Raw genomic sequence first — 26261 nt, 5'->3', positions numbered from 1 at the left:
ATAAAAATGCATTACTATTAGTCCTGGTATAAGTCACAAAATAAATATTCTCTATTTCATCCTTATAAAATTTTGCTAGAGTTCATAATGTAAGCTTAACATAAAATTATGAACAAATATGGTAAATTATGTAGACAGAAAATATTCAGTGAAGAAATATATTCTTTGTAGAATGTATGTTTTCCTCTTTTTGTTCATTATTCTTTTATTGAGCAGTTTTAATAATTGCCTCCTCAGAGAGTTCTGTGGCACTTAAAAAATATAAGTCTCTAAGTTCTCCTCATAAAATAGTTTTAAATAATTAGATTCTAACTGCAGATATTAAACAGTTTTTTGAGTATGTATCCCAAAGAGCTAATTTACATAATTCATAACGAGCAGCTTAATTTAAGGCAAATTTGTGTATGTGTATAGACTAAAAGTCAGTGAAAATTAACATTGTAATATTAAAATGTAAAGCATAACTATCTCATGGAAAGCTTAATATAATACTTAAAAGGTTTTCATTTATTATTTAAATATCCTAGTTCGTTGTTTCATCAAAGAGAAAAACAGTATTGTACTCTATTCATTAAAAGAAAAGTCACTTAAAAATGAAAATAAATAATGGGAAATAACTTGGGGGAATATATTTTTTCATCTTGAAATTGTGAGTAATGAAATAAAAGCTAGTACTAGAATGATTCTGCTGTGCCTTTCTTGTGGTAGAGAGCATAAGGTCAAGTTTGTGATGGTTGCTTAGGAGTCTATTTTAGAATGTCTTATCAGTTGATTGTAGCTATAGAAAACTTTATTTGAAGACAAACACATTTCTCTATCACCTCTAACCCCCCACTTGTGACGCTGATATAAGCAAAGAATCGTGCTACTTGAAAAAGTCCCTAATGACTAGGGATGCTTGGTGGAATTTAAAAAGATAACCTAAAGAGGTCCCAGTGGCCAAAGATGGAACAAATTGAGCAACTAAATAAATAAAATAGTATTGAATTATAACCCAAAGTGTAAAATAACTATTCATGAGTCCATACTGATATAAATAAATAACTAAATCAATAAATAAATCTAGAAGAGACACATCTCCCCTGTCAAAGAGTTCCAAATAATTTATGTAGCTACTCATCCCTTAAGGTAGCGCACTGTAACTCCCCATTCCTTAATTGTGGGCTGTTAATAGTGACTTCTTTCAAAATGAGAGTGAAAACAGGAGTAACTTTACAGTTGAGAAACCTGACCAACACGACTAGCTAGGCGATCAAGATTAACAGAGGTAAGTTATGTTGCTAGTTACATACACTTGACATGTTGTGGTTTCTATCCCTGTGGTCTTCCTTCTCCAAGTCCATGACTCCAGTCTAATCATCAGAAAAACATCAGACAAATCTAATTTTGAGGGATATTTTATAAAATATCTGACTGTACTCTCTTCAAATATCAAGGTCATCAAAATCAAGAATAGTCTGAGAAACTGTCACAACCAAGAGGAGCTGAGACTTGACAACTAAGCTGTAATGTGGGATCCTGGATAGGATCCTGGAACTGAAAAAGGACATTAGGTAAAAAATAGGGACCTCTGAATACATTAGGGACTTTGGATAATTGTAATATATCAATATTGGTTCATTCCTTATGACTAATACAAGATGTAAAAATAGGAGAAATTGGGTGTGTGGTAAAAGAACTCTGTACTATCTTTGCAATTATTTTTAAATTTAAGATTATTCTAAAACAAACGTTTATTTTTTAAAAAGACAATCAGAACAACCTTTTAACAACCAGACACTCGGAGAACATAAGAAGAGCTACAGGCCTCTCTAATTAAAAAAAATAATGCTCTTTTGCGTAACATTTTTCTTCATTTTTTTCATGATGCTGTATTTCTGAATTGTTTACTATGGCAACCTTCTGTTCCAGATACTTACACCAAAAGCAGGTACTTTCAGGCAAAATAAATCTCTTTATTCTAGTCAGATATTTTGACTGATGTCCCTAAACAATTTTTAATTACTTCATGAAATTCACTTCTTTTGTTCCAAGCTGGGTCTGCAAATGAATGCTAGTGATACACCTGTGAATACTAGCCATACACTTAGTTTAGAGAGGGGTCCTCTAGAAACACACGGTGACCAGACAAGCTTACTGAAGCCGAAGGAAGATTTTACTATCATTCCCAGCTTTTGAAGTTCATTATCATGATGTTAATAATAGCATTTTAAAAAACCAAAATTCTGTAGATGTGTGTACAATAACATCCAGCATTTTCTGTACAAATACTCTAATAATTAAGGTAGCCTTTGTCTGTGCACAGTAGATAATGTGGCTTGATAGGACGCTCTCAGATAGTTTGAGGCTTGGGGCACAAGCCTAGTGATCCACAGTTCTTTGGTGTTTTCCAATAGGCAAAGCAATTTATACAGATAGATGCAGTTTTGAATGACATATACCCCACAGCAATCTTTCTCTCTCTCTTTCTCTCCCCTCCTCGCATTTCCCCATGACATTTTTGAAATTCAGGAGACAAGGCATTTTAAAATGTAAGCTTTAACTAAAGTATTTTGACTCTTGGCATAAACATCTTTCTTATATGAATCATAAACTTTAAACCAGCTAAGAAAAAATGTATTATCTCTTAAGTCAGATTTAATGACTTTGCAAAAAGCAGATCCTTGAATGTAGCAATAGCAGGTTCTCTGCTACCTCTGACTCCTTTATATTAGTGGTAACTTAGAACCGAAACCATACCAGTCTCATAAAGACACAGTTTTAATATTTAACTAATGTGTATAGTGGAACGTTCATTCAAAGTTTTTCTGTTGATGGTGACTATATTGAACTGAATAATTATTTGACAACTGGAATTGATTCCAGCTTCATATTTTTTCTATGTGGTAGTTATCAAAGAATAATCAAAATTTACTCAACATACAAGTATGCAGCTGTAATTATATATAATCGTGTACTAGGTACTGAAATAGATTCAAAGAAGAGTTAGGCATGAATCTTGCTCTCAAAAACCTTATAGTCTAATAGAGATAGGATTGGGGGATGTAGCATTTATATAAGGTAATTTAATAATATATCATCATACATGTGGTCTGATAATCTAATGCGTATTGAGAATAGTTTTCTGGTAATAAACATTAGGGTTAATAGAACAGAATAATTACTTCAAACTGGGCGTTTCCAAAGAATTAACGGAGGTGGCATTTAAACTAGACCTTGGTGAGAGGTGGGATTTGGGTGGTGGAGATAGAGAGGAGAGAACAGGAATTTAAGGCACATGGTAGAACATGAGTGATAACAACAGAATAGTAGGAAAGAGTAGTGGGAGATTCCAAGGAAGGTATATGGAAAATTAATTTTTCTCAACAATGACTGAGGAATGTGTTTGGGTTTTCTGATTGAGAATGCATTTAATTAATGTTTTAAGTACATGTATTGCCACTTTCCAAGGAATTGAAGCACTTGGTATTATATTAAAAATAATTTGATTGTATGACTTCAAATGTGATTTAGGGTAATTAAATTTCTTGTCTCATCCATATGTATTGGTTACTCTTGTAAAGTGAGATTTAGGAATAGTTGTTTGAATCTGTTTTGTCATGTGCTGTTTACTTGGCATTTTTCCAATAAAAACATTTTTTTTTTGGAGGAGATCTCCTTATTGATAAATGCATTGTAATTAATTACCTTGTAGAATTTTGTGATTATATATGTTGCTCATACCCTTTGAAAAACATGCATTAAAAGGATTTTATCATTTTCTAAAAAAGAGATTTTTTTTCCCAGTAGATAAATCCTGAAGTAATAGAGCTTATGTTGGATGTAGATCAAACATAGGAGGAATTTGCAGGTTATACCATAGTAAAAATGGAAGCTTCCTTGGATTTCAGTAGTGTAGGAACCTGACAGTTTAACAAAGTATTCCTATTCAAATGCGTGGTCTGGAATTATATCATATTCTATCGGAATATGATTCCCTGTTAGCAGCCTTCATCTACATCGCTTAAGGAAAATGCACGGCTATGTTCCTTAAAATATTAAGGAAGCCAAAGAAGCCCAGGGTCTGCACTAGGAATTAAAATTCTCTCCTCATTTCTGTGGTTTAACTCAAAAATATATAGACTGTGTTAGATTTAGAATGTTTCAATTAACTTTTTTTTTTTCAGGAAAAAAATAAACTTTGATAAAGCATAATTTGAAGATTCAGAGATTTTTTTTTTTTTTTTTTTTGCTCTGTGTTCCTAAATTTGCCTTTCCACCTTCTCCTTCAATCTGTGTCGGCTGAATATATCACATCCATGATTCAAAGCAAATTTCTTCCCCTTTGGTCTCTATTCCATTTTCACCCCTCATCTACAACCTCATTTCTTGTGTATTTACTCTTCATAGTAATTTTTTTATTAGAAGCTTCTATACAATCAACTTTCAAGTATGATCAGATTTCTCCCAGTTTTGAAAAACAGTAAACAAATATACACACCTCCGCTCACTCCAATCACAGAGGGAGATTTATCTAGATAATAAAAAGAATAAACAATTTGTAATTTGTTCTTCATAATAGCTTAACTACCATTGCTTTTATAATGGTATCCTATCTTTGCATGATTAATCCAAAAATTTATTCTCCATCTTTATGTTTCTCAAATCTTGAGCATCATTCCTTGTGGCTTTTTCCTAGTTTTATCTGTGCTTCTCCAACCTTGAACTTTCTGCTCTCTATCCTTAAACTCTATTCCTTTATTGCCCCTACAGTCACTACTCATCATCCCTACTCACATGATTCCTAAACCAGCACTTCCCCTCCTGACCCCCAGTCTTCTTACTCTTTAGACAAATTTTCTTTTTCAACTGAAACAGAACATTTTTACCAGAGTGTTCTTCCAGCCTCCTCAAAATGAACGTGTCCACATGTGAATGAAATCTTACCATAAAATAGATCTTCCTAATTACTCATTTCTGTACCTGGCATCACCTTTAACACCTTTATTCCATGTTCTCCCGTTGGAAATCTTAGAATCAGCTTCCCTTTCCATCCTTCCTTCCACTTTTGCACTAGGTATCGTCACAAAGCAGAACATTTTCCCTTTCTCCTTTATTCCCACTGTCTCCAACCAAGTCAAACTCTCATCATCCTCATCACCTCGTGCTACCATAACCTCCTTCTAACGGAACTCGCTTTCCATTCCAATTTATCATTTACATTGCTTTCACAGAAATTTTCCAAAATAAAAAATCGTATTTCATTATGCCACTCAGTTACCCAAGAATTTTCAAACTGTCCTATTGTATTCCATATTGACTCCAAATTCTTTTAGCTACTTTTAAATTCCTTTCTAATGGAACTCCATTGTACGTAATCCTCTCTATTTCCAACTTCTTTCCAGAATTTACTCTTCTGCTTTGCAAGGGTTGATTTCTGCCCGGCCTTTCAAATACTTCCACACTTCTTTACATAGTGGCATGTTTTATTCCCCCTGCCCCTTTCATTTTGCCTGTCCGTATCCCACCTGTCAGATCTAGCTTCATCAACCCCTTCTCTCTCCCTTCCAGGCAGGTGTGTTCCATTTTTTGTCTTCAACTGAATTTTTAGGAATTCATCACAAAGCTTGGTAGTAATTATTGGCTGAGTCTAGGAAAATCAGTCAGCTGTTAAGATCAATAATACAGTTATTCACACTCATTTCGTCACTCATTTTACTTCATGTTTGTGATTCTTCAACTTGCATCACTGCTCATTACCCCCTTGTTGGGTGAAGAACTAATCTGTGCACGTAAAGATGAATGCAGTCTTTATACACACTTAATGTGAAAACAACATTAAAGCTTTGAAAAAATTTAGATGATCAATATGCACATTTTCAAGATTTGGCTGATACAGTAGCTATTGAAGTGTCTGTAGTATCACATGTGAGAAATTATAATTATATTTTCAGGGCAAATATTCTCATCACAATTTTTAATAGTTCACTTAATTTTTAAAGTCAGGCTTCTGCAGTTTGACAAGCTCAAGTTTTTCAGTGAAGACAGTGATTCTTCTTAACTCTTCTGTGTGGGCAGAGAACAGCAGTATCATCAATAACCAAAACTACCTCCATTCACCTTGATGCAATCTACATCCTGATTGAATCCTGACTTTCCAAGGCTTGTCTACTAATTCATTAATTTATTCGTTCATCAATACAACAAATATGTTTGGAGCACTTACTGTCTGCCAGGAATAAGTCAAATGCTGAAGCTGCAGTCTCTGTATTTACTCCCTCTGGGCCTTTCCTAATTCATTTTTTTTCCATCTGAAATGCTTCCTTTAGCCCCGACATCATCTTCACCTGTCAGAATCCCTGGACCAGCTAAATGTCACTTCTCTGCAGCTTCTTCCGGTCCCCTGAACTAACTAAAGTACTTTCTCTTTCTCCTGAATTTCCAAAGTGCTTTGTTTATGTTCTATTAATTGTCATACAAATTGATCATGTTGTACCTTGTATTCTAGTCATTTTCATACATCTGACTTACACTTCTCATGATGTCTTGCAAAGTATAAAAGATCAAAAATTTTACTGAACTGAAATAAAATTTTGTTGGATTGAAGTCAAAATATGCCACTACTAATACTAAATTAAGGTGAATTATTCAAACATAGCATTTCACACTGATCAGTATTATTACATAATGACTTGTCCTTCTTTGGCATAGGTTACTGAAATCTAGCCTACTGACAGACTTGTACAAATATGTGTTTATTCCTAAAACTGAATCATATAACATATTCAACTTTCATTTTAGAAAAACTTTACTGTCACAATGGTGCAAGTAAGTGACAGAGAAATATATTAATTGTTAAGACTTGTAAAGAGATATAAGAACTAAATTTATATAACTCTCCTGGATTAGTCACTCCATCGTTCTTAGAAAGATGTCTCTTTGTACTCTCCATGCCAAGCCACTGCCTCCTTCTCTCAGAAGCTCCATCTCAACCTCATTTCCTGGTTCATATTCTCATTGCCCGAGAATGGACTTGGCTCATGACCATCACTTTGGATCTTTCCTCCTTCCTGTCTATAATGTCCCCCTTAAAGGACTCATGTTCTCCCGTAGTTTCAGTTTTCAAATCTACACAAAGACTCTTAAAATTGTTTCCCCAGCCCTGACATCCCTTCTGAGTTCTAGAATATTACAGTTCCAACTGTCTTCTGTCATATGAATATGAACCATATTCAACTCATTATCTCCAAAACTGAACTTGTAATCTTTCCCACATCTACTCTCCAGACTTTCATGTTGTCATTTTCTAGTTTCTCTGGCGTGAGACACAGGAGCGTATTTGACTCCTTTAACTTCTTTCTCCCCAAATCCAGACAGTCCTATATCTTATTTTTCCCTCACAAGGATTCTTTACTCTCTTTTTTCTTTTTTTTCTTAATTTATTTTTTATTGAAGTACAGTTGAGTTACAATGTTGTGTTAATTTCTGCTTTACAGCAAAGTGACTCAGTTATACATATATATGTATATTCTTTTTTTATATTCTTTTTCATTATGGTTTATCCCAGGGTATTGACTATAGTTCCCTGTGCTATACAGTAGGTCTTTGTTGTTTATTCATTCTGTATGTAATAGTTTGCATCTAGTAATCCCAAACTCCCAGTCTATCCCTGCCCAATCACCCCACTATTCTGTCTCTTCTTCTCTGCCTTCCCCAAGTTAGTTTTCATAATTAAATTTCTTAAAAATTGCTTCAGTTCTCTCAGTTTCTTGCTCTGATACACAGATAACTCCTACAAAATAAAACTCTTAGATTTGAGAAGATTGTTGGGGCCCATCTAGGTTCACTTTCTACAGGGGGGAAGACAGACCCATAGTGAGGGGATTTTTCTCAAGATTATAAGGTCTAGATAGTATTAAATATCAGAATTTCAGCATTTCTGCATCCACTCTAGTCTTCTTTCTGCTATATTATTCTGCTTATTCTTAGGTAGGTTTTTTTCCCCTAGCACCAGTAAATTTGTTTGGTCAATAATAAACAAAAATACAACTGACAACAAGATAATAACAGACCACTATTTTTGGCTTAAAGCCATAACTACTATTTTCCTATAAATTTATCCTAAAAGAAAGAGCAGTTAAGTTGGAAAATATTAAAGCAAAAAGCCAACATTATGCTTATTAAATAAGACTCCTGTCTCTCAGTAGAATGCTTGCTTGTCTGCTAATATCCATAAAGGTTGGAATTTAATAAATGGATATCATCTAAGTCCAAATTATGGATCTGCTATGTAGCGTGCATTTTCAGTAGAACATATTTGGAGTGGAGCCAGAGAGAAATACATAAATTTGCATTTGTGGCTATCTATTTTGATAATTAATACTAATTATTTTCCATTAAGTCATTCCTGAGCATATAAGGAAAATTGTGCTTTGGCTATGGCATAAACGATATTGCTTTTTATGTAAAAGTACAAATAAATACAAATTAAAATAAATATGATGCATGATGTTAGACTGGAAAGAATCCTGGGTTAGTTACCAGAAAACCTGGCTTCAAGCTTCAGAAGCTACTAACTAGCCAAGTGATCTTGGCTAAGTCACGTACCATTTTGTTTCAGATTTCTCATCTGTAAACATAGAGGTAATAAAACATGTATGTCTCACAGAACTGTTGAGTAAATAAAATGAAAATGATTATCGTGAACATACTTTGTGACTACTAAGTTGTTTTATAGCAATTGGGAAATAGCTATTGTCTGACAAACTCCTACAATGTCATAGTATTTTGACAACCAATTGGAAAGGTAACAAAATAGTGCTGTAAAGTTGATTCACCTTACTAGTATTAGTTCCTAGAATTTCATCAAGTTATAATTCAGAGAATTCTAGAATGTTCAGGTTGATAACTTGCAAAACATTTCATGTTGATACTGGACACGATTTTCTTTCAATACATGTTTTACAATTTAATGTGATGTAAATTTGTTAAGGGCATCAGTCTCTAATATTTTTCCAGCACACTTGACTCTGTACTAGTACTTAAAATGCCTCAACACATGGTTATTTATTTTGGAATTTTTTTGGAAAACGTAAGAGTTTTCAGTGTGAAGGGGTTTGATATTCTAAAATAATAGCTCTAATTCTTTTAAAATCTGACATACAGTTTCTACTTAAAGGAGGAGCAGTATAAGACAAATGGGTGTGAAACAAATATAATAGTTTTCCGTTGGATGTTTGTTTTTCAGCAAGCAATGTGAGAATGACAGTTTCCTCTCACCAATACCAGCATAGGTCTCCTGACAGGTTGCAGACCAAACAATCCTTGGGTTCTGATCTCAAGACAAACCACTAGGATCAGTGGCCCCTGACGTTTGAAAAATATTCCTCTAAGCTTTCGTTACTGTGCCCTTCTGTGGCTCATTTCTTGGAAGCTGCTGGGGTTTGTAAGACCAGCCAGTATGAGTTCCATGGCTCCTCCTCTACCCTCTTACTGTACTGGTTAAACTAAGTCCTTGTTTACTTTCAACAATGTGTGGAATCTGTTCACATTGCTTCGGAGTTTTAATCTAGCCAAGTTTTACGTATTCAGCTTTTTGAGTCTTTCCTCACAAGTAAGGCTTCCCATTTCTTTAATTATCTTTTCCTCCTTATTCTTTTTTTTTTTTTTAAAGAAATATGTGCTGTGCTAGTTTTTTTTTTTTAATTTTTGGGTTTGTTTATTTATTTATTGGCTGTGCTGGGTCTTTGTTTCTGTGCGAGGGCTTTCTCTAGTTGTGGCAAGCGGGGGCCACTCTTCATCACGGTGCGCGGGCCTCTCACTGTCGCGGCCTCTCTTGTTGCGGAGCACAGGCTCCAGACGCGCAGGCTCAGCAATTGTGGCTCACGGGCCTGGTTGCTCCGCGGCATGTGGGATCTTCCCAGACCAGGGCTCGAACCCGTGTCCCCTGCATTGGCAGGCAGATTCTCAACCACTGCGCCACAAGGGAAACCCTCTCCTTATTCTTTTTTGGACGTTTTCTAGCTTGTCCATATTTTTATGATATTAATGTGTCCAAAACAGAATAAAATATTCAAGGGACCGATACTTGTAGACTGAAATTCCACTACAGTGCCTTTGTTTCTTAAGGCCCTGAATATTCATGTATTTATTTATTCAGTAGATGTTTAGAGAATTCATTCTAGTTGCAGGCATTGTGTTAGACAGTGGAGACATAGTGGGAAGGAGAAATACATGAGGTTCCTGACCATGGTACATCCACTGTAGTTAGAGAAACAGACCTTAGAAAAATTGTCCACATGCATATAAAAATACAAAGCATTTTTCTGTGTGTGAAGGAAAAGCCAAGGTACTTAGGGACTGTGTATGCCTGGGGCACCTGGCCAAGCCTGGAGGTGATTTCTTCATTCAGTCCCTGAATGCTTCTCTAGGGCTTACTATGTGCACTGCACTGTTGCAGGTTTTCTTCAAATGCAATAGAATAATCATTACTCTCCATAAAAATATCAAGGGATGGCTTGTGAGAGCTTATGCCTACCCAAATGATTTTTGCAGTCTTGTGTGAAGTGTAAGTCTCTTTAGGATATATTGTTATTTTTTATCGACCCATAATTAAACTAATTCAGCAAAAACAATGTGCTGGCTAAGGAAATAGTTTTACTTCAAATCCTCTTAAATCTCTTTCCCATACTGAAAGCTTGCCACCCCCTCAGTCCCATCCAAAAAGATATTTTGGAGATGTGCTTGCTTGCTCTTAGATTAGGCTTAATACATTCTAAGGTTCATGTGCCACACAGGTGGAGGAAAAAGAGGAGAGCCTGTGGCTTAGAGAATTCAGGATTGGGCTAGAGGAGTTGCTGGTACACTTGAGGATGGAGAAGGTTAAGAAGAGAAGAAAGGTGTGAAGTGTATTCCAAGCTCTTGCAGGGAGCAATTGTGCAGAAGAAATTAAGAAAAGGAGGCATGAAGGATAAATAATTAAATTAGCCTGTCTAAAGCTCTGGGATTAGGTTGAGGATTAGTGAAAGAAAAGGTCAGAGATAGGTAGAAATGTAAATTAAGACATTTACACCAATTTTAAATTGCCAACAGTTTTGGCATGATTTAATTCTCATAAGAGTATTCTATAGGTTGATATTTCCTTTTAATGTTTTATGTTGTTATATAGCACCATATGGGTTTTGAAGTCGTGACTTTTGAATTAGTCATCACAAAACAACAAAATAATTGTTTTAAGAATTGCTATCTTTGACACATGTATAAGTTCTTGAGTCTTTACTTTTTTTTTTTCAATTATCTCTCTGGTACAAAGAGAAGTCTTAGATTATATTTCTTCACAAGTTTCCTGTTTTTGTTATTTGCTTGTTTAGCTGTTGAAGAAACTAAACACCCAACCTGTCACTTACCTGAAGGTAGAAGCCATATCTTTTAAAGTGAACTGAAATGTACAAATCACAAAAACCTCTTGCAGAATTTAGTAAATTTATAAGTGTAACATTTTCCTTCAAGTCACTGGGCTACATAAAAAAGCACATGTAACTTCAGCCTATTAATGGGATTCAGTTATCTGCTGAGAAACCTCCTATTGTGAATATATTTCCTTTTTGAAGCAAAAAAAAAAAAGGTTTAATAAGTGCCACTGAATGAAGAAGGAAGGGATGAATGAAGAGAGGCCAAACATTTCTAGTTACAGCTATGCAGAAACAAACATATATGAGTTGTTGGTGGGGACTGAAGTGGATTGGAGTGCGTGTTTATTTGACTCCTTTGTAGGTGACTGAAAATTTCTCATTATACTGGCAGTTCTGCTTAATATATGCCCTAATGTTTGTGTGAGTTGCCCAGACAATTAAAGAACTTTGGTCCTCAATTCTGAAGTATTCCACAGCAAATGCTACTCTGCCCACACACCCTTGATACTTGTTACAGACTTGGGAGCATATGCTCCTGGTAGAAGCATTTTCTTCCTTGACACATCACCCCTTCTGCTCCTCAGATAATATGCAGCTGGAAGTGGGTGAAAATCTCAATGCAATTCAAGTATGAAATACCATCTTTAGGCATTGTTGTTTTAGGGAAAAAACATCAACTAAATGGAAGTGATATTCCTATTTATGCATATAGAACCTAAAACCTGTGGAAATTAATCTTTAACTTCAGAAGTCTACTGTTAAAATAGATAAGTAGATATTGATTATTTTAAAAAAGTATTTTGAAGAAAAAATATAGTACTGTAAAGTTTATAACTATAAACAGAACTTAACATTTTTTAATTGAGCTTTTATTTGATCACATTCTTGGCTGTTCTTGATCATGGTCCTTCATTTTAACTGGGAAAACAAAATTTTAAAATTTATGAAGAGAAAGCACTTGATATACCCTTGGAGCTAAAGCATTAACTAAAAAGTAAATACATCACCAGACCTTTTAACTTTTCATGGCATTTATTCCCTTTACCTCCTTATTTTGTGTCTATTTCTCTTGGTATTCCTGGTGGCAACTCTAGTGGGTGCCTAGTGGCAACCTAGAAACTAGCACAGTTTTGGTGCTCAATAAATGTTTGTGGTGTAGTGTATACACCCAAACAAGTTTTTACAGTTGTGTAGGGAAAGTATCAACTCTCTGACTCTGTGAAATCCTGCCCACTTCTCCTATCCTTCCCCGGAGTAAGACTTGATCACTCTCTCCTTTGTGTGCCTCAGGATTGCTCTTTTATAAGCCTGTTTTAGAAGACATTATTGATTGTTTGTTTTCCCTAGTCCTTATTTTCTTGAGGACTGGGTCCGTGTCTAATTCTCTTTGTATATATAATGACAAGCCCAGGAAGCTGCACATACATGTTCATAAATTAATGTTTATGCCGTGAGTAAAATGCAACCTGGGAACTCCTCAACAAATGCTGTCTTTGAGTTTCTTTAATAATAGTAGTTTCTTTAAACAGATGACCAATTGTTTCTCTCTTTTGGAAACCCAGAGTACCTGTAGTGTACTGTTTATGAACATGTCTTAAATTCTCTCCCAGTCTTATTTAATAAGTACAAGTCTTTGTTTTCCTATTAAGTTGGAAGTTCTTGATTGCAGAATTAGTTTATAATTTATGTTTGCATTTCTCAGAATGTTTAGAACAATGTGTACTATGTGGAAGATAGCCAATACATATTTGTTGGAATTATTATAATGTAACTATTTGGAGAAAATATTTGGTTGGTACTAAATTTGACTCTTGCTTTCCAAGCGCTTTTTAACTATAGAGCATCTGAACTAACTTCGGTTTATACAGTAGTGAGATATCTTTGTAGGTCAAGGCAGAAAGAGTTTGAAGCAGGTAATCCCATAGTTCCGTTATTTGAAGATGTGTGCTCCTATATGGGTGTAGGGACAGATGAACTATCATGTTGATTCTCTGGGGATGTAGGTAAACTCTCAGTGGTTTCTGCATGGAAAGGCACAGAAACCAAAGCCCAGCCATGGAGCCATATCTGCAGCACCACTGTCTACTCCCCTTCAGGGCTTAGACTTTTCCTTGTGAAACAATTTTGTTCTCATTTCAGGTGGGTGACTGATAAGGACAGGTGAACATGTGGCTATATTGTGGGAAAGTTTTTTTTTTTTTTTTTTTTTAATACTACTCTTAAAATCCTTGAATCATTTATTCAGGCACTGAAAAGTGTAGAAGGAGTGTAAGCATGGGAATTGGTCGTGGGTTCAAAGCAATTTTTCTCATTTCTTCTCTACAAGAATTTAAGAAAAGTCTTTTGCTGGATGAGATTCAGTTTCCTCTTGTTAAATTTAGGTTATGCTGCCTACCTCTTTGGTTGTTTTGAATATCAAATGAAACAGTGTTTACAAAATGCCTATTATCTAATAAATATTACTTACACTTCATTGCCTTGATGGTGCTTTCCTTTTCAAAATTCAGTGAGGTATTATTATATATAAAAATGAGGATCATGGGCACATTCCAAAACTTCCTTAAAATGTAAACATTTTGTAGACTTCCGGACACAATAATGTGTTTGGACATTGATTCTGAACCTTCCGTCACATCCTCAAACTGGAGCAATAATGCAAAAGATCTACATGGCATCGGCAGCTTAGAAAGAACAAAGAGGATAAGGATTTATTGAGATCTGTAGAGTAACAAGAAACACAAGGGAAGTGACATGTATTATCAGCCACAAGGAAGAGAAAATGGATGATTTGAAAATAAGCAATGTGGTGGGAAGCTTATGAGAGAAGAATTATTCTGAAATGGAAACTTCCAAACCTGAATACACCGTAAGTTAGCTATGTATTTAGACAGGGAAGAATCAGTCACCTTCCTTTTCAAAATTTCAGAGTGGTTGGATGAAAGTATATCAACAAATACAAAGCCCTTATCAACTGATAGTCATTTAACTGAGCTTCAAAATAAAGGTGTGTTCATTGTCTATGTCATGGGACTGTCCATCAGTGTGATCACCTAATGTCCTTTAGTCTGTCCCTGGAAACAGTTAAAAAATAGACTCAACTTACTGAATTTTATACTGGAGTGAATGGTACTAGGTAGGACACATTTTGGTTGACATGACCTCTGACAATATTTCTGCTTTCCTTAAAGGATTAAAGTGCTGACGGTCAAAGGAGAGAATAAAATTTTTAAAAATCACTCAGTGATAAATAAAAAAAAATACTAAGAAGCTAAGGAGTAGATTTACGTTGGACTTTTTTAAGAACTCTAAATTTAAACACTAGGAGCTATTTTACACATTTTCTACTCACCTTTTATACATTTAGGACTTTTATTTTTATGGAAAATCTATATGTCATCATAAGGAGAGTACCGCAGCATAGACCTGCTTAATTCTCAGGGAGTTCTGCTTCATTCTGTAACTTCTGATTAAAACTACAGACTGGGACTTTCCTGGTGGCGCCGTGGTTAAGAATCCGCCTGCCAATGCAGGGGACAGGGGTTCGATCCCTGGTCTAGGAAGATCCTACACGCCGAGGAGCAACTAAGCCCATGCAGCACAACTACTGAGCCTGCGTTCTAGAGCCGTGCTCCGTAACAAGAGAAGCAACCGCAATGAGAAGCCCGCGAACCACAACGAAGAGTAACCCCTGCTCTCCGCAACTAGAGAAAGCCCGTGCGCAGCAACGAAGACCCAACGCGGCCAAAAATAAATAAAATAAAATAAATTTATTTTTTTAAAAAGCTATAGACTTATAGAAATGTATTTCGTGTGGGACATTTATGGATAAGTTGATGTTTTGGTTCAAAGGAATGAAAGTTGTGGGCTTCATTTGAAGTAAATTTGAATGACATAATGAAAATACCCTTGAGCGACATCTTTCTTCCTGTTGTCTAAAGCAAGAAATTTAGCATAGTTTAAAGATATGCCATACCACTCAAGAAGAAGTAAAAAAAAGGCTTGTACCTATTTAATTTCCAAACCATCCAAAAAAAACAAATGATCATATGTGTTTTAATTAAAATCTTATAATATTGTAATAAAACCTCATTAACATAAATGTGATTAATTTGGAATTTGATCATTGGGAAATCAGACATATGTATACTATTTGCTAGGCAATTTAAATGTAAAGAAAATTGGCATAGAGTTTGACTTGGAATGAGCACAAAAGCAGTGTTTTCAGACAACGTTTATTAAATGGTCTTTATCAAATTATTACTGACACTTCATTATGGTGAGGTATTCAGTGTTCACTAGTTGGTGCCCTCAAATGCTGGAAATCGCAGAGAGAGATTGAAATAGGAGTTGGGGCAAGGAGGAGATAAACTCCAACTGATCGGGGGATGGGATAAAAGAGGGTCCTGTGGAGAAACTGGCATTTAAGTTGACCATTGAAATAATGTTAGGAAGTGTAGAGGGTGAGTTTGGGTTTTAGGAAAGGAAATCCCAGACATTTGTTGGGCAATGACAGAGATGAAAAGTCTGAAAAACAGGGTCTTTTTTAATTTAGCTGAGGATCATGCATGTACAAAAAGTTAAGCTTCAAGATATAGAATTGGGACATACTCTAGAGGATTTTGAATGATTACATTTCATTTTGCAAGCAATAGGAAAAGTCTGTTGGATATAAATAGGAAGTAATTTCCTGGGGCAGGTAGAAACAGGAAAATTAGTAAGCAGAATAATGATGTAATAAAAACTTCATAGAAGATGATGGCAGTGGAGCAAAATGAAAAGCTTCTATTGTATTAGAAGGAATGTAAGGCTGGGCAAAGGATCAAAGGTCAGAGCTGGGCCAACAGAGGAATCAGGGGTAATTTTTAAATTTTATGCCTAGTGGCTGGCTAACGAAAAAAAAAAAGGAAGAAGCTATGCTACAATAAACAGACATACAAATATCAGGAGAATTATTTTGGGGCCGTAAGGTTCATTGGTTTGGATTTCAGCCTGTTTAGATGGCTATTCCACTGGAACACTTAGAGGCCACTAACTATGCAGGATGTAGTTAGAAATGCATGACTCCATCTCAGAGGTTAAGGCCAGTGATAGATTTGAGAACAATTTACATTACCATGTCAGTTTAGCCTGTGGCGATTGATGAGACCAATGAGCGAGTGAATAGAGGGATGAAAAGTGGGATGAGATAGTAATGTAGAATGCCAACTTGAATGGTGGAAGAAGAGAAGTCAGGTAAAGCTTGAGGAAAATTAATTTCTGCTAATATAAAAATATGAGTGAGAAACTATGAAAATGCAGAATCAGAAACTGAAAATTTGGGAGAGTTTCAAGTAGGAGGAGTGAACAAAGTTGTAAAGTGCCACAAACAAGAGTTCATGGACCAATATGAGGCTGTTAATATTGGCAGTTAGAAGATTAACACACGAAGAAAAGAGTTCAGTTTCAGAGGAAGGGGGAAGTAGAAAAAACATGTTTACTTTTTCCTGGACTGGTGCAGATCTTAATACCTTCGTAGGGATTAAATTTCTGTCCCATTAGCTCATTTTAATAAATAAGATTAGCTAAAACCTAATGTACCTCCCACCCATCTCAAGTTCTTATTGGGTAAATTGCTATTTACCAGAAATCATTTGTCTTCAAATATGGGTTAAGTTAGTTTTATCCATAAGTTAGGCTAAACTTTCCTACAACTGGGATCTTTATTAAGAAAGCTAGTGTATATTCACTTCAAAATACCCATATTTAACTTGTCTGTGTTTTCTGATCTCTTCACTCCCCACCCCCCATAGACAATGAATTTGTCCTTGCGAGATAGCAAGGCATTAGACTGAATAATAGACCTGACCTAGAAAACTTCTTTGCAAGGTTTAGGATAGGCATATGTCCTACAGAACGTCAACCCTAGTGTGAATATTCTAAATAATGATGTTTGCAAGGTGACAAAGGATGTCTGAGAACCCATTAGATCAAAGCTCAGGTGTTGGCTGCTGAGACTTGGTGGGGTGAATTGCCACTGATAGTACTAGGAAGAGGACATAGCATTTAAGAGAAGATACTTCTTGTTATTATTCAAGAGATATGTGCCTAATAATCAGGCTGTTAATTGGACTTTTGAAAATTGAATCAGTTTTAAATAAAATTTAAAATATAATTGCAAGGACTATGTGTTTTATAAAAAGTAAATTCAGCTGGACATTTGTTTATTTATTTGTTTAGATTGGTAAATAAGTTGGTTTACAAGTGTATGCCCAATTTATGTTTGACATCTAAAGACATAATTGTTGTTGTTTTTTTTTAAAATTTATTAATTTATTTATTTATTTTAGGCTGCATTGGGTCTTTGTTGCTGCATGAGGGCTTTCTCTAGTTGCAGCGAGCGGGGGCTACTCTTCATTGTGGTGCGCAGGCTTCTCATTGTGGTGGCTTCTCTTGTTGCGGACCACGGGCTCCAGGGTGGACGGGCTTCAGTGATCGTGGCTCACGGGCTTAGTTGCTCCGTGGCATGTGGGATCTTCCCAGACCAGGGCTCAAACCCGTGTCCCCTGCATTGGCAAGCCGATTCTTAACCACTGTGTCACCAGGGAAGCCCGACATAATTGTTAAGAGTGACTCTTAAGTGTGAATAGTGGGACAGGTTTGTCGCATCAGTTGATTTCAACAACAGGTAAAAGAATAGCCATGTATAAATCTGGTACCATTTCAGGGTTTAACCAGAAGTCCCTTCCTCCATTCCACTTAATGACAAATATTTATTTCATCAGAGAGAAGGGAGAAGAGAACCTTTTACTCAATATTTAGAGATAAAAATTTAAAGATAAGTATCTTCAGTAGTGAAATATGGGAATTGTTCAAATCTCTTTAAGGCTTTGGGGTAGAAATGTCTGACATCAGATTATTTCAACTAGAGCAGATGTCATAAGGGGGCAGGGGAACCTGAAAGAGTGGGAAATTCTTGTTAGGACAGGAGTGTGGTCTTTATTCACCACAAGCCTGAGAGAGATCCAAGTGGGTAAAAAGAAAGGAGCATGACTGAATTCTGAATTCTTCACAGTTAAGATCATGGACTAATCTTTGCAATGCCACTTTTTCTCTTCTAAAAACTTATGGGAGAAATGAATTCTTAACATAAGAATAATTTGTCTGTGAAAATTATTTATTAGTAATTAAAGTGACCATAGTTTTAGTGATCTATTAATTATGACTGAAATACCATTGTATTTTGTATATTCTATCTACTTTTAGTATGAAGTAAAAATGATTACCTAGGTTATTATTCTACTGTAATTGTCAAGACTTGGTTTTGCAGTGAGTGTTGGTTTTACAGACAATGTTGAGTTTCTATATCACAGGTTCTATATGCTTTGCACACATCATTGTATGCAGTCCTCCTGGAAGAGAAACTCTGAGAGTAGTAGGAGAAAATTGAAATTCACAGCAGTTAAATACCCTGCTCCAAACCATATAGCTAGTGGAACTAGGATTTGAACCCTAGGCTGCCTTCAAAGTGCAATCAAGATCTTTGACAAATACGGTCTCTCTAGAGCAAGATGAATAAGAGGGGGTTTTTGTAACATTCAAAACCAGGTGTAAATCCAAAATTGTTTAGTTTGCAGGCGGTCTGACCTCAGAACATATTTTTAATCTCTTTGTTTCCTATTTATTTTAATGTATTCTATATTATAAAAGCCCTCAATGAGTAAAAATCTAGAGTTATATAAAAGATATATTAGGAAAGTATTTACTGCATTAATGGCCTTTGACTTATTAAAAAAGGATTTCTTTAAATATCCTCATGAAGTGTATGTTTCCACTTAAAATTTAATTAATATATCTTCTTAGCACTTGCTGTCCTGGATACTGTCTACATTACACAGAAGTTAAACAGAAGACAATATAGTTTTGAACTTCAAAGAACTTAAATCCAAGGAGGAAACAAAGGCAAATAGTAACAAAAGCAAAAGTGAAATAAGAAGCATACTGAAAATAAATGTTGCTCTGGAGGTTGTAAAAAAAAAAAAAACCTAAAAAATTCATTGCCAGAATGGGACTTGAAGGATAAGTAGAATGCTGATACGAAAAGGAACAGGTAGAATGGAAGTAACCATATCTCCTGTATGTGTACCTAGGTGTGCATGATGGCAAGGTAAGAGCAAGTACTCTCTTGCTTGAGCTATGAGGTACTAGCCATAAAGGGTTAAAGAAGAGAAGGGGAAGGGAGGAGGAGGCTATATCAGGGAATGCCTTGATGTTTTTACTTAATTGAGAGGGTCCATGATGGTTTTGACCTGGTAAGTTACATGTTAAATGGTCGCTCTGGGACTGGCGGGTAAAATTGATCAGATTCCATAGACAGGAGACTCTTTGAGATATTCCAAGGAAGAGCTAGCTCTGCCCAAACTAAAGAGGTAACAATGGGAATGCAAAGAGGGAGTGGGTAGGAAAGACGATTCTGTAATAAAATGTACAAGACATAGAAGTTGAGCGTTAAGGAAAAGGGAGGGCCTGAGTATCCAAGAGAAATTTTCAGAGCAAAAAGCTAAGAGAAACTCGTGGGCAGGGAGGCATGAGAGTCTCATGAGGTCAGTTTTCAGGAACATATTCATTGCTGTTTTTTAAAGCAACTTCTAGAGTGGGTGATAACTGTATTTTCCTTGGCTAGCTGAGGAATGAATCCATGTTAACCAAAGAAAGTGTTATATTATGCAAAGTCTATAGAATTGTGTTTATGACTGCAAAATATGGTCAATGATACTTTAAAAGGAAATTATAAGGTTTAATTGAGCTTCATATTGATACTTAGATATCTAATGGCTTCAATCCATAGTAAGCACCACATAAAAAGCTATGGTGTGGCAAACATTATTGCTAAAATAAAGAGTGGATGGCACCTTATCCTTTTCATTTCTGTTGACTGAGAAGGATAGAGTATGAGTTTTCCTTAAAAATAGCTTCTATCTTAGTAACAGAAATACAAGCATGTATGTAAAAGTGAGTATTTTTCAAAGGGCTGCTGACTGCTTTCCCCAAATTGGATTTCTTTTGGTAAGCAAGGAAAGGTAGATGAATACTAAGTATGCTACCAGCATCATGTGCCACAGCTTGTGCTATGCTAGGAGCTGTGATTTGCATATAGTGGTTTTTTTTTTTTAAATCTGTAAAACCCTACACATTTGGTTCTATAATAATCTTTATTTTACAAATGAAAAAATTTAAGATTAGAGAATTTAAGTAACTTGTCTCTAAATTAAGCAACTGTTGAGAATTTCTGGTTGAAGACAGCTGCAATGGGAATGATAAAGGACAAATGGATGAATACACCTTACATCTACATGTTAGAACCAAAAAGCCTCGGTAATTGATTGAATAATGAGATTAAGTAGATTTCAGGCCAGGGGTTATCTAGGATGGTTCCAAGGTTTCTGGCTTGCAAATCAGGTAGAGCTTTGTTCCATTCCCTGACACAGGGAATATCTGGGGGATGTCTGTGGGAGGGAAGGTGATGAGATTGAGCTTGGGCATGCTGTTTGACATGAGTGTGAGATATGCAAGGGGACAGATTTAATAGACTGCTGATTATAAGGATTAGGAGGCTTAGAATACAGGAATGGACTGGAGATAATGCTTTTGTAGTCATCTGTTATGAATTAATCATTAAAGACATGGATGAGTGTATAATATTGCCCAAAGAGCACGTGTAGAATAGAAGATAAAAGGGCTATGTGTAACACCCAAGGGAACAGCAGCCTTTCAGGGGAAAGCAGAGAGGAGAGCAGAGAAGAGACTGATAAGAGTATCCAGTAAAGTGAAAATCCTCAGGGCACACACAATTTCATTTTAGAGTTCAGTGATGTCACTTTTTTGTGAAACAGCTATTACAATATTGCATCTGCCCTACATCTCTCCTCTGTCCTTAGTGTATTAAATGGCACATTTTGCATTTCCATTAGGAGAGGAGAAAAAAAAGAGAAAAAATTTCATTGAAATTGCCAGGGTGGGCTTCCCTGGTGGCCCAGTGGTTGAGAATCTGCCTGCCAATGCAGGGGACACGGGTTCGAGCCCTGGTCTGGGAGGGTCCCACGTGCCGCGGAGCGGCTGAGCCCGTGAGCCACAATTACTGAGCCTGCGCGTCTGGAGCCTGTGCTCCACAACGGGAGAGGCCGCGATAGTGAGAGGCCCGCGCACCGCGATGAAGAGTGGCCCCCGCTTGCCGCAAATAGAGAAAGCCCTCGCACAGAAACGAAGACCCAACACAGCCATAAATATATAAATAAATAAATAAATAAAATTTAAAAAAAAAAAAAAAAAAAAAAAAAAAAGAAATTGCCAGGGCATGATGTATGATTGACATGGGTATTTGTATACTTGTCCGTAACTCTATAGGTAAGTTTTGACAGAAAGACTGGTGAAATCTTCAAAATGACAAACATTTATCTTTTATATAATCCTGGGGTGGGGGGTAGAAAAAAGGGCAGAGTGGGACTGTTGTAGTTCTTTCTTGTACTACTACTTTTAACCCAGGAGTCACCCATAATTAGGAATGATAATAACTTTGAAAGGTTCATGCAAATATATACCTTACCAAAATGTAGCCCAAATAGTCTAAGTAGGAGAATTAATGTAAAATAATATCTTGGTTAACAGATATGTCATGAAAGTTTATACCATTTTTGTAACACAACTGCTAAGAGAGTACACCTTCGACTAGAATGAAGTAGCTCATGTTTCCAGAGACTATTTTATGACTATAGAGTTGTATTAGTTGATTTGTTTCTTTATTTTTATAAGTATATACTGTAACAAGTATAGTCTATTACCTAGTCTAACTACAGTGTCAATAGACTTTGAACGAAACCAAATGAGAATAATACAATAATCCCTGATGAATTATTCTATATTAATAAATATTAACTATATATTAATGCTATATTAACCTGGAATAAATTTCCTAATTTTAATATAAGGTGGGATAAGAGTGTTTCAAAAGGTAGTTAGTAATCATAGCTATGTTGAAAATTAAATCAGAATTTTTAAGGAAAGTATTGTTTGGAAAAATAGTGGCAATATATTTAAAGTAGTTGTTCAATGAAGCAGTGACAAAAATTTTAGCTAGATTCTGGTTTCAAACCTAGAGTCAGTTCAAGTATTTTCAGCCTCAGAACAAAATTAGTTTTCTCATTTCAAATTAAGAAGAATAAAGCATAAATATTTGGAGTGCTGTGAAGCTATGGCGGTTCTAGAATGTATGGTTGACCTAATCTGTAGTTCTAGAGATAAATCTGCAGTACCAATATTTTTCATGTGCCCTATTTATTACTGTTTATTCTAATCTATGATTGGTAATTTTACATATAAAGTACTTCAAAACACCTCCAAAGTGTCTTCTCAAAGGTAGCTTTTTTTAAAGATAGATCTTCTGGATCTTCTCCCTTGTTTTCATCCATATTGTATGTTAACTATAGGGGAGTTTATTTTTGCTTCTTTATCAGATAAATGGGGGTATGGGTGTTCATGAATTTATTTCTATAACATTTTATAGAAAGTAATTTTTAGAATTCTGTAATCACAATGCCTTGCTTTAGGAATATATTAATTTTACTTAGATTTAACTTTATGGCCACTGAAGGAGCTATCTAATTTACCAAACTGACATTTTGTTCTTCTACTCATTTATTTAACCATAAGTCAGTAATAATTTTTATGGTGGTGGGGGGCAGGGAGAACAGGCTGGTCATTGTCTACATCTTAAAATCTGATTTTTTTTATTTATTGTAGGTTTTATTGGGATTTAATAATGCTTATAATGATGGTTGGAAATCTGGTCATCATACCAGTTGGAATCACATTCTTTACAGAACAGACAACAACACCATGGATTATTTTCAATGTGGCTTCAGATACAGTTTTCCTTTTGGACTTGATCATGAATTTCAGGACTGGGACTGTCAATGAAGATAGTTCTGAAATCATCCTGGACCCTAAAGTGATCAAGATGAATTATTTAAAAAGCTGGTTTGTGGTTGACTTCATCTCATCAATCCCAGTGGATTATATCTTTCTCATTGTAGAAAAAGGAATGGATTCAGAAGTTTACAAGACAGCCAGGGCACTTCGCATTGTGAGGTTTACAAAAATTCTCAGTCTCTTGCGTTTATTACGACTTTCAAGGTTAATTAGATACATACATCAGTGGGAAGAGGTAAGACATATCTTTTACATTTTTAAAGCTACTATATCATGCGATTTTAAACTATAACTGTTCCAAAATGAACAACTGTGCTATGTATAATGAGTTTTATGAAATTCAAAAAGAAAAATTTCATTTCATTTTTTTTTTTTTTTTGGTATGTAAGTGGTATATTTGTATCCTCAAAAGATATGGTCGAATACTGGATTTGAGTGAAGTGAAAAAATTAGTGATTGTAAAACAATTGTCTTATGCCAATTCAGTCTTTTTTTTTTTTAACGTCTTTATTGGAGTATAATTGCTTTACAATGGTGTGTTAGTTTCTGCTTTATAACAAAGTGAATCAGCTATACGTATACATATATCCCCATATCTCCTCCCTCTTGCGTCTCCCTCCCACCCTCGCTATCCCACCCCTCTAGGTGGTCACAAAGCACAGAGCTGATCTCCCTGTGCTATGTGACTGCTTCCCACTAGCTATCTATTTTACATTTAGTAGTGTGTATATGTCCATGCCACTCTCTCACTTCGTCCCAGCTTACCCTTCCCCCTCCCCGTGTCCTCAAGTCCATTCTCTACGTCTGCGTCTTTATTCCTGTCCTGCTCCTAGGTTCGTCAGAACCATTTTTTTTTTCTTTTAGATTCCATACTAGTCTTTTTTTAAAGCAAATCTACTTTAATCAACAAATTTTTATCTTAACCAGTGCTGCCCCTCTTCCACCATGGAAGATTGTTTTTATTTAATATCTAATATTAGTTTGTTTTATCTAACACATCAAGTACCATCTTTGACAAAGCTGTAGGGTCTGATTGCTAACCTAGTTTGTATCATTAGCTCTGTGAAATAATGTGGAATATGTTTCCTCTAATATTGAAATTTCAGAGAATTTGTGTTTGAAGAATACAGATTTTTTTCTAGTATTTCCAAGTTGTAGGTGTAAAGACTGATTTTAGTATAATAATTTTGCTCAATGTTATTCTTTGCCTATAATGATTTATTATTGGTTCTCTCTACTCGTTCATTTCATAATACTGAAAAACAGCATACCCCGGAGGGAAATTATTACGTAGAAAACACAAATACTACAGTGAATAAATACAGTGAATCTGGCCAATATTTTGCTGAATAGGGCATCTGTTGTTCTTAGGCAATTGGTGGGACCTGAAAGGGCTCAGCCAACTGGAGTTTCCAAAGATCTGAGTTAAATGTACCATCACCAAGCAAAGGAGGTTATGTCCCTGATTTCAGAGTCTGCATATTAACTTTTTGATTTTCTTTTCCTTCTAAATGTATCTTAAGAAAATTAATTATAACTTGAACTTTATTGTCTGCATAAAAATGAGGGTCAAAGAGGCCTCCAGAGTGCCTAAACCTGCACTAAAGAAAACAATACATTGGCTAGGAAATTAATCGCCACTTTACTAGGTACAGAAATGCTTTTTAGGATGAATTATATTTTGGAATTTAGGTTTAAACAAGTCATAAAATAGAACTTCGGTGAACATTAGCTCTGCTTTCTGTGAGACTGTAACAATGTTTTGTGTGTGCTTGTTGATGACATTTTGGTTCCTAGGATTTCAGGAAATGACATACAATAATAAGACACTGCATAAGACACTGCTAAAAAGACATAAAAATGAATCATTCTTAAAATATGGATACAGATTATATTTAAAATCAGATGAAGCACATGTGAGAAATTGGATTCATCTTATAATGTGTCTCTATATAGCACATTCCATCTAACATGTAAAAAATGTTTGGTTTTCAAACATTATTATGCTAATGTTAATATCAAAACAAGGTGATTATTGATAAAAATAGCTAATATTTATTGATGGCTTATTATATCTCAAGTAATATGTTTGATTCTTTACATGGATTAGTTCATTGAATCTTCCTAATAACTCTGGTAACTTGCCCAGATTCACAGGGTTAGTAATAGGTGGAGCTGGGATTCTGACCTTGGCAACCTGACCTTGACAACCTGACCTGACCTTGGCAAAGCTCTTAACCACATAACCATATAGCTTCTCACCGTAACATATATATTCTTTTAATGAGAAATACCTTAATATTGCACCATTTTATATATATAATCAAAAATTGTAGGAAACTTTTCTTAACTAAACTTTGTGGTCCAAGCAACATAAAATCTGAATATTTGCCTCTTAAAGCATGGTCACAAAAAATATTGTAATGAGTAGCCTGTGAGAAGAAAAGTCACTGACATAAATACTCAGTCAAATAAAAATACAGTGGGCAATGCGACTATTTTCAGTGTCTTGTAGTTTGAACCCAGTTACCCTAGAGAATGGCAGAAGGATGAACAGATGGCATTCTACCAGATAAAATGGCAGGCTATTCAGTCATAGAAGAGCACACTTTTTAATACTGTTGTCCTCTAGTTTCTGGCAGCGGTCACAGACACCTAGGTCTGTGTAACTTGATGGTGTTTCAAAGATGCCAGGATATAATTCAGGAGCATCAGCTCACTGCCATCATTCCTGTAAAATGCAATTTAATATGCACTTACAGACATTTGGTAACCAAACCCATTCACGCTAGAGTTGTGAGTTGGCAAGATCTTTCTTATAAATAAATGACCTTGATAATAAATGAATCATAAGCTCACTTCATGAAGAATGTTTTCTTGATTATATGATATCCCCATATAATATCACAT

General features: G+C 35.4%; 1 protein-coding gene across 1 annotated transcript in view; it reads left to right on the top strand.

The window, feature by feature from the left end:
* Nucleotides 1-26261, top strand: part of HCN1 (hyperpolarization activated cyclic nucleotide gated potassium channel 1) — a 373683-nt gene that overhangs the window by 24775 nt on the left and 322647 nt on the right. Inside the window, exon 2 of the mRNA XM_036845442.1 lies at nucleotides 23163-23586. Coding sequence (XP_036701337.1) covers nucleotides 23163-23586 — 424 coding nt within the window. The remainder of the gene's footprint in view (nucleotides 1-23162; nucleotides 23587-26261) is intronic.

This window comes from Balaenoptera musculus, chromosome 3, assembly GCF_009873245.2.
Source record: "Balaenoptera musculus isolate JJ_BM4_2016_0621 chromosome 3, mBalMus1.pri.v3, whole genome shotgun sequence".
Taxonomy (NCBI): domain Eukaryota; kingdom Metazoa; phylum Chordata; class Mammalia; order Artiodactyla; family Balaenopteridae; genus Balaenoptera; species Balaenoptera musculus.
Note: the sequence above shows the minus strand (reverse complement) of the source record. Positions and strands in the feature narration are given on the sequence as shown.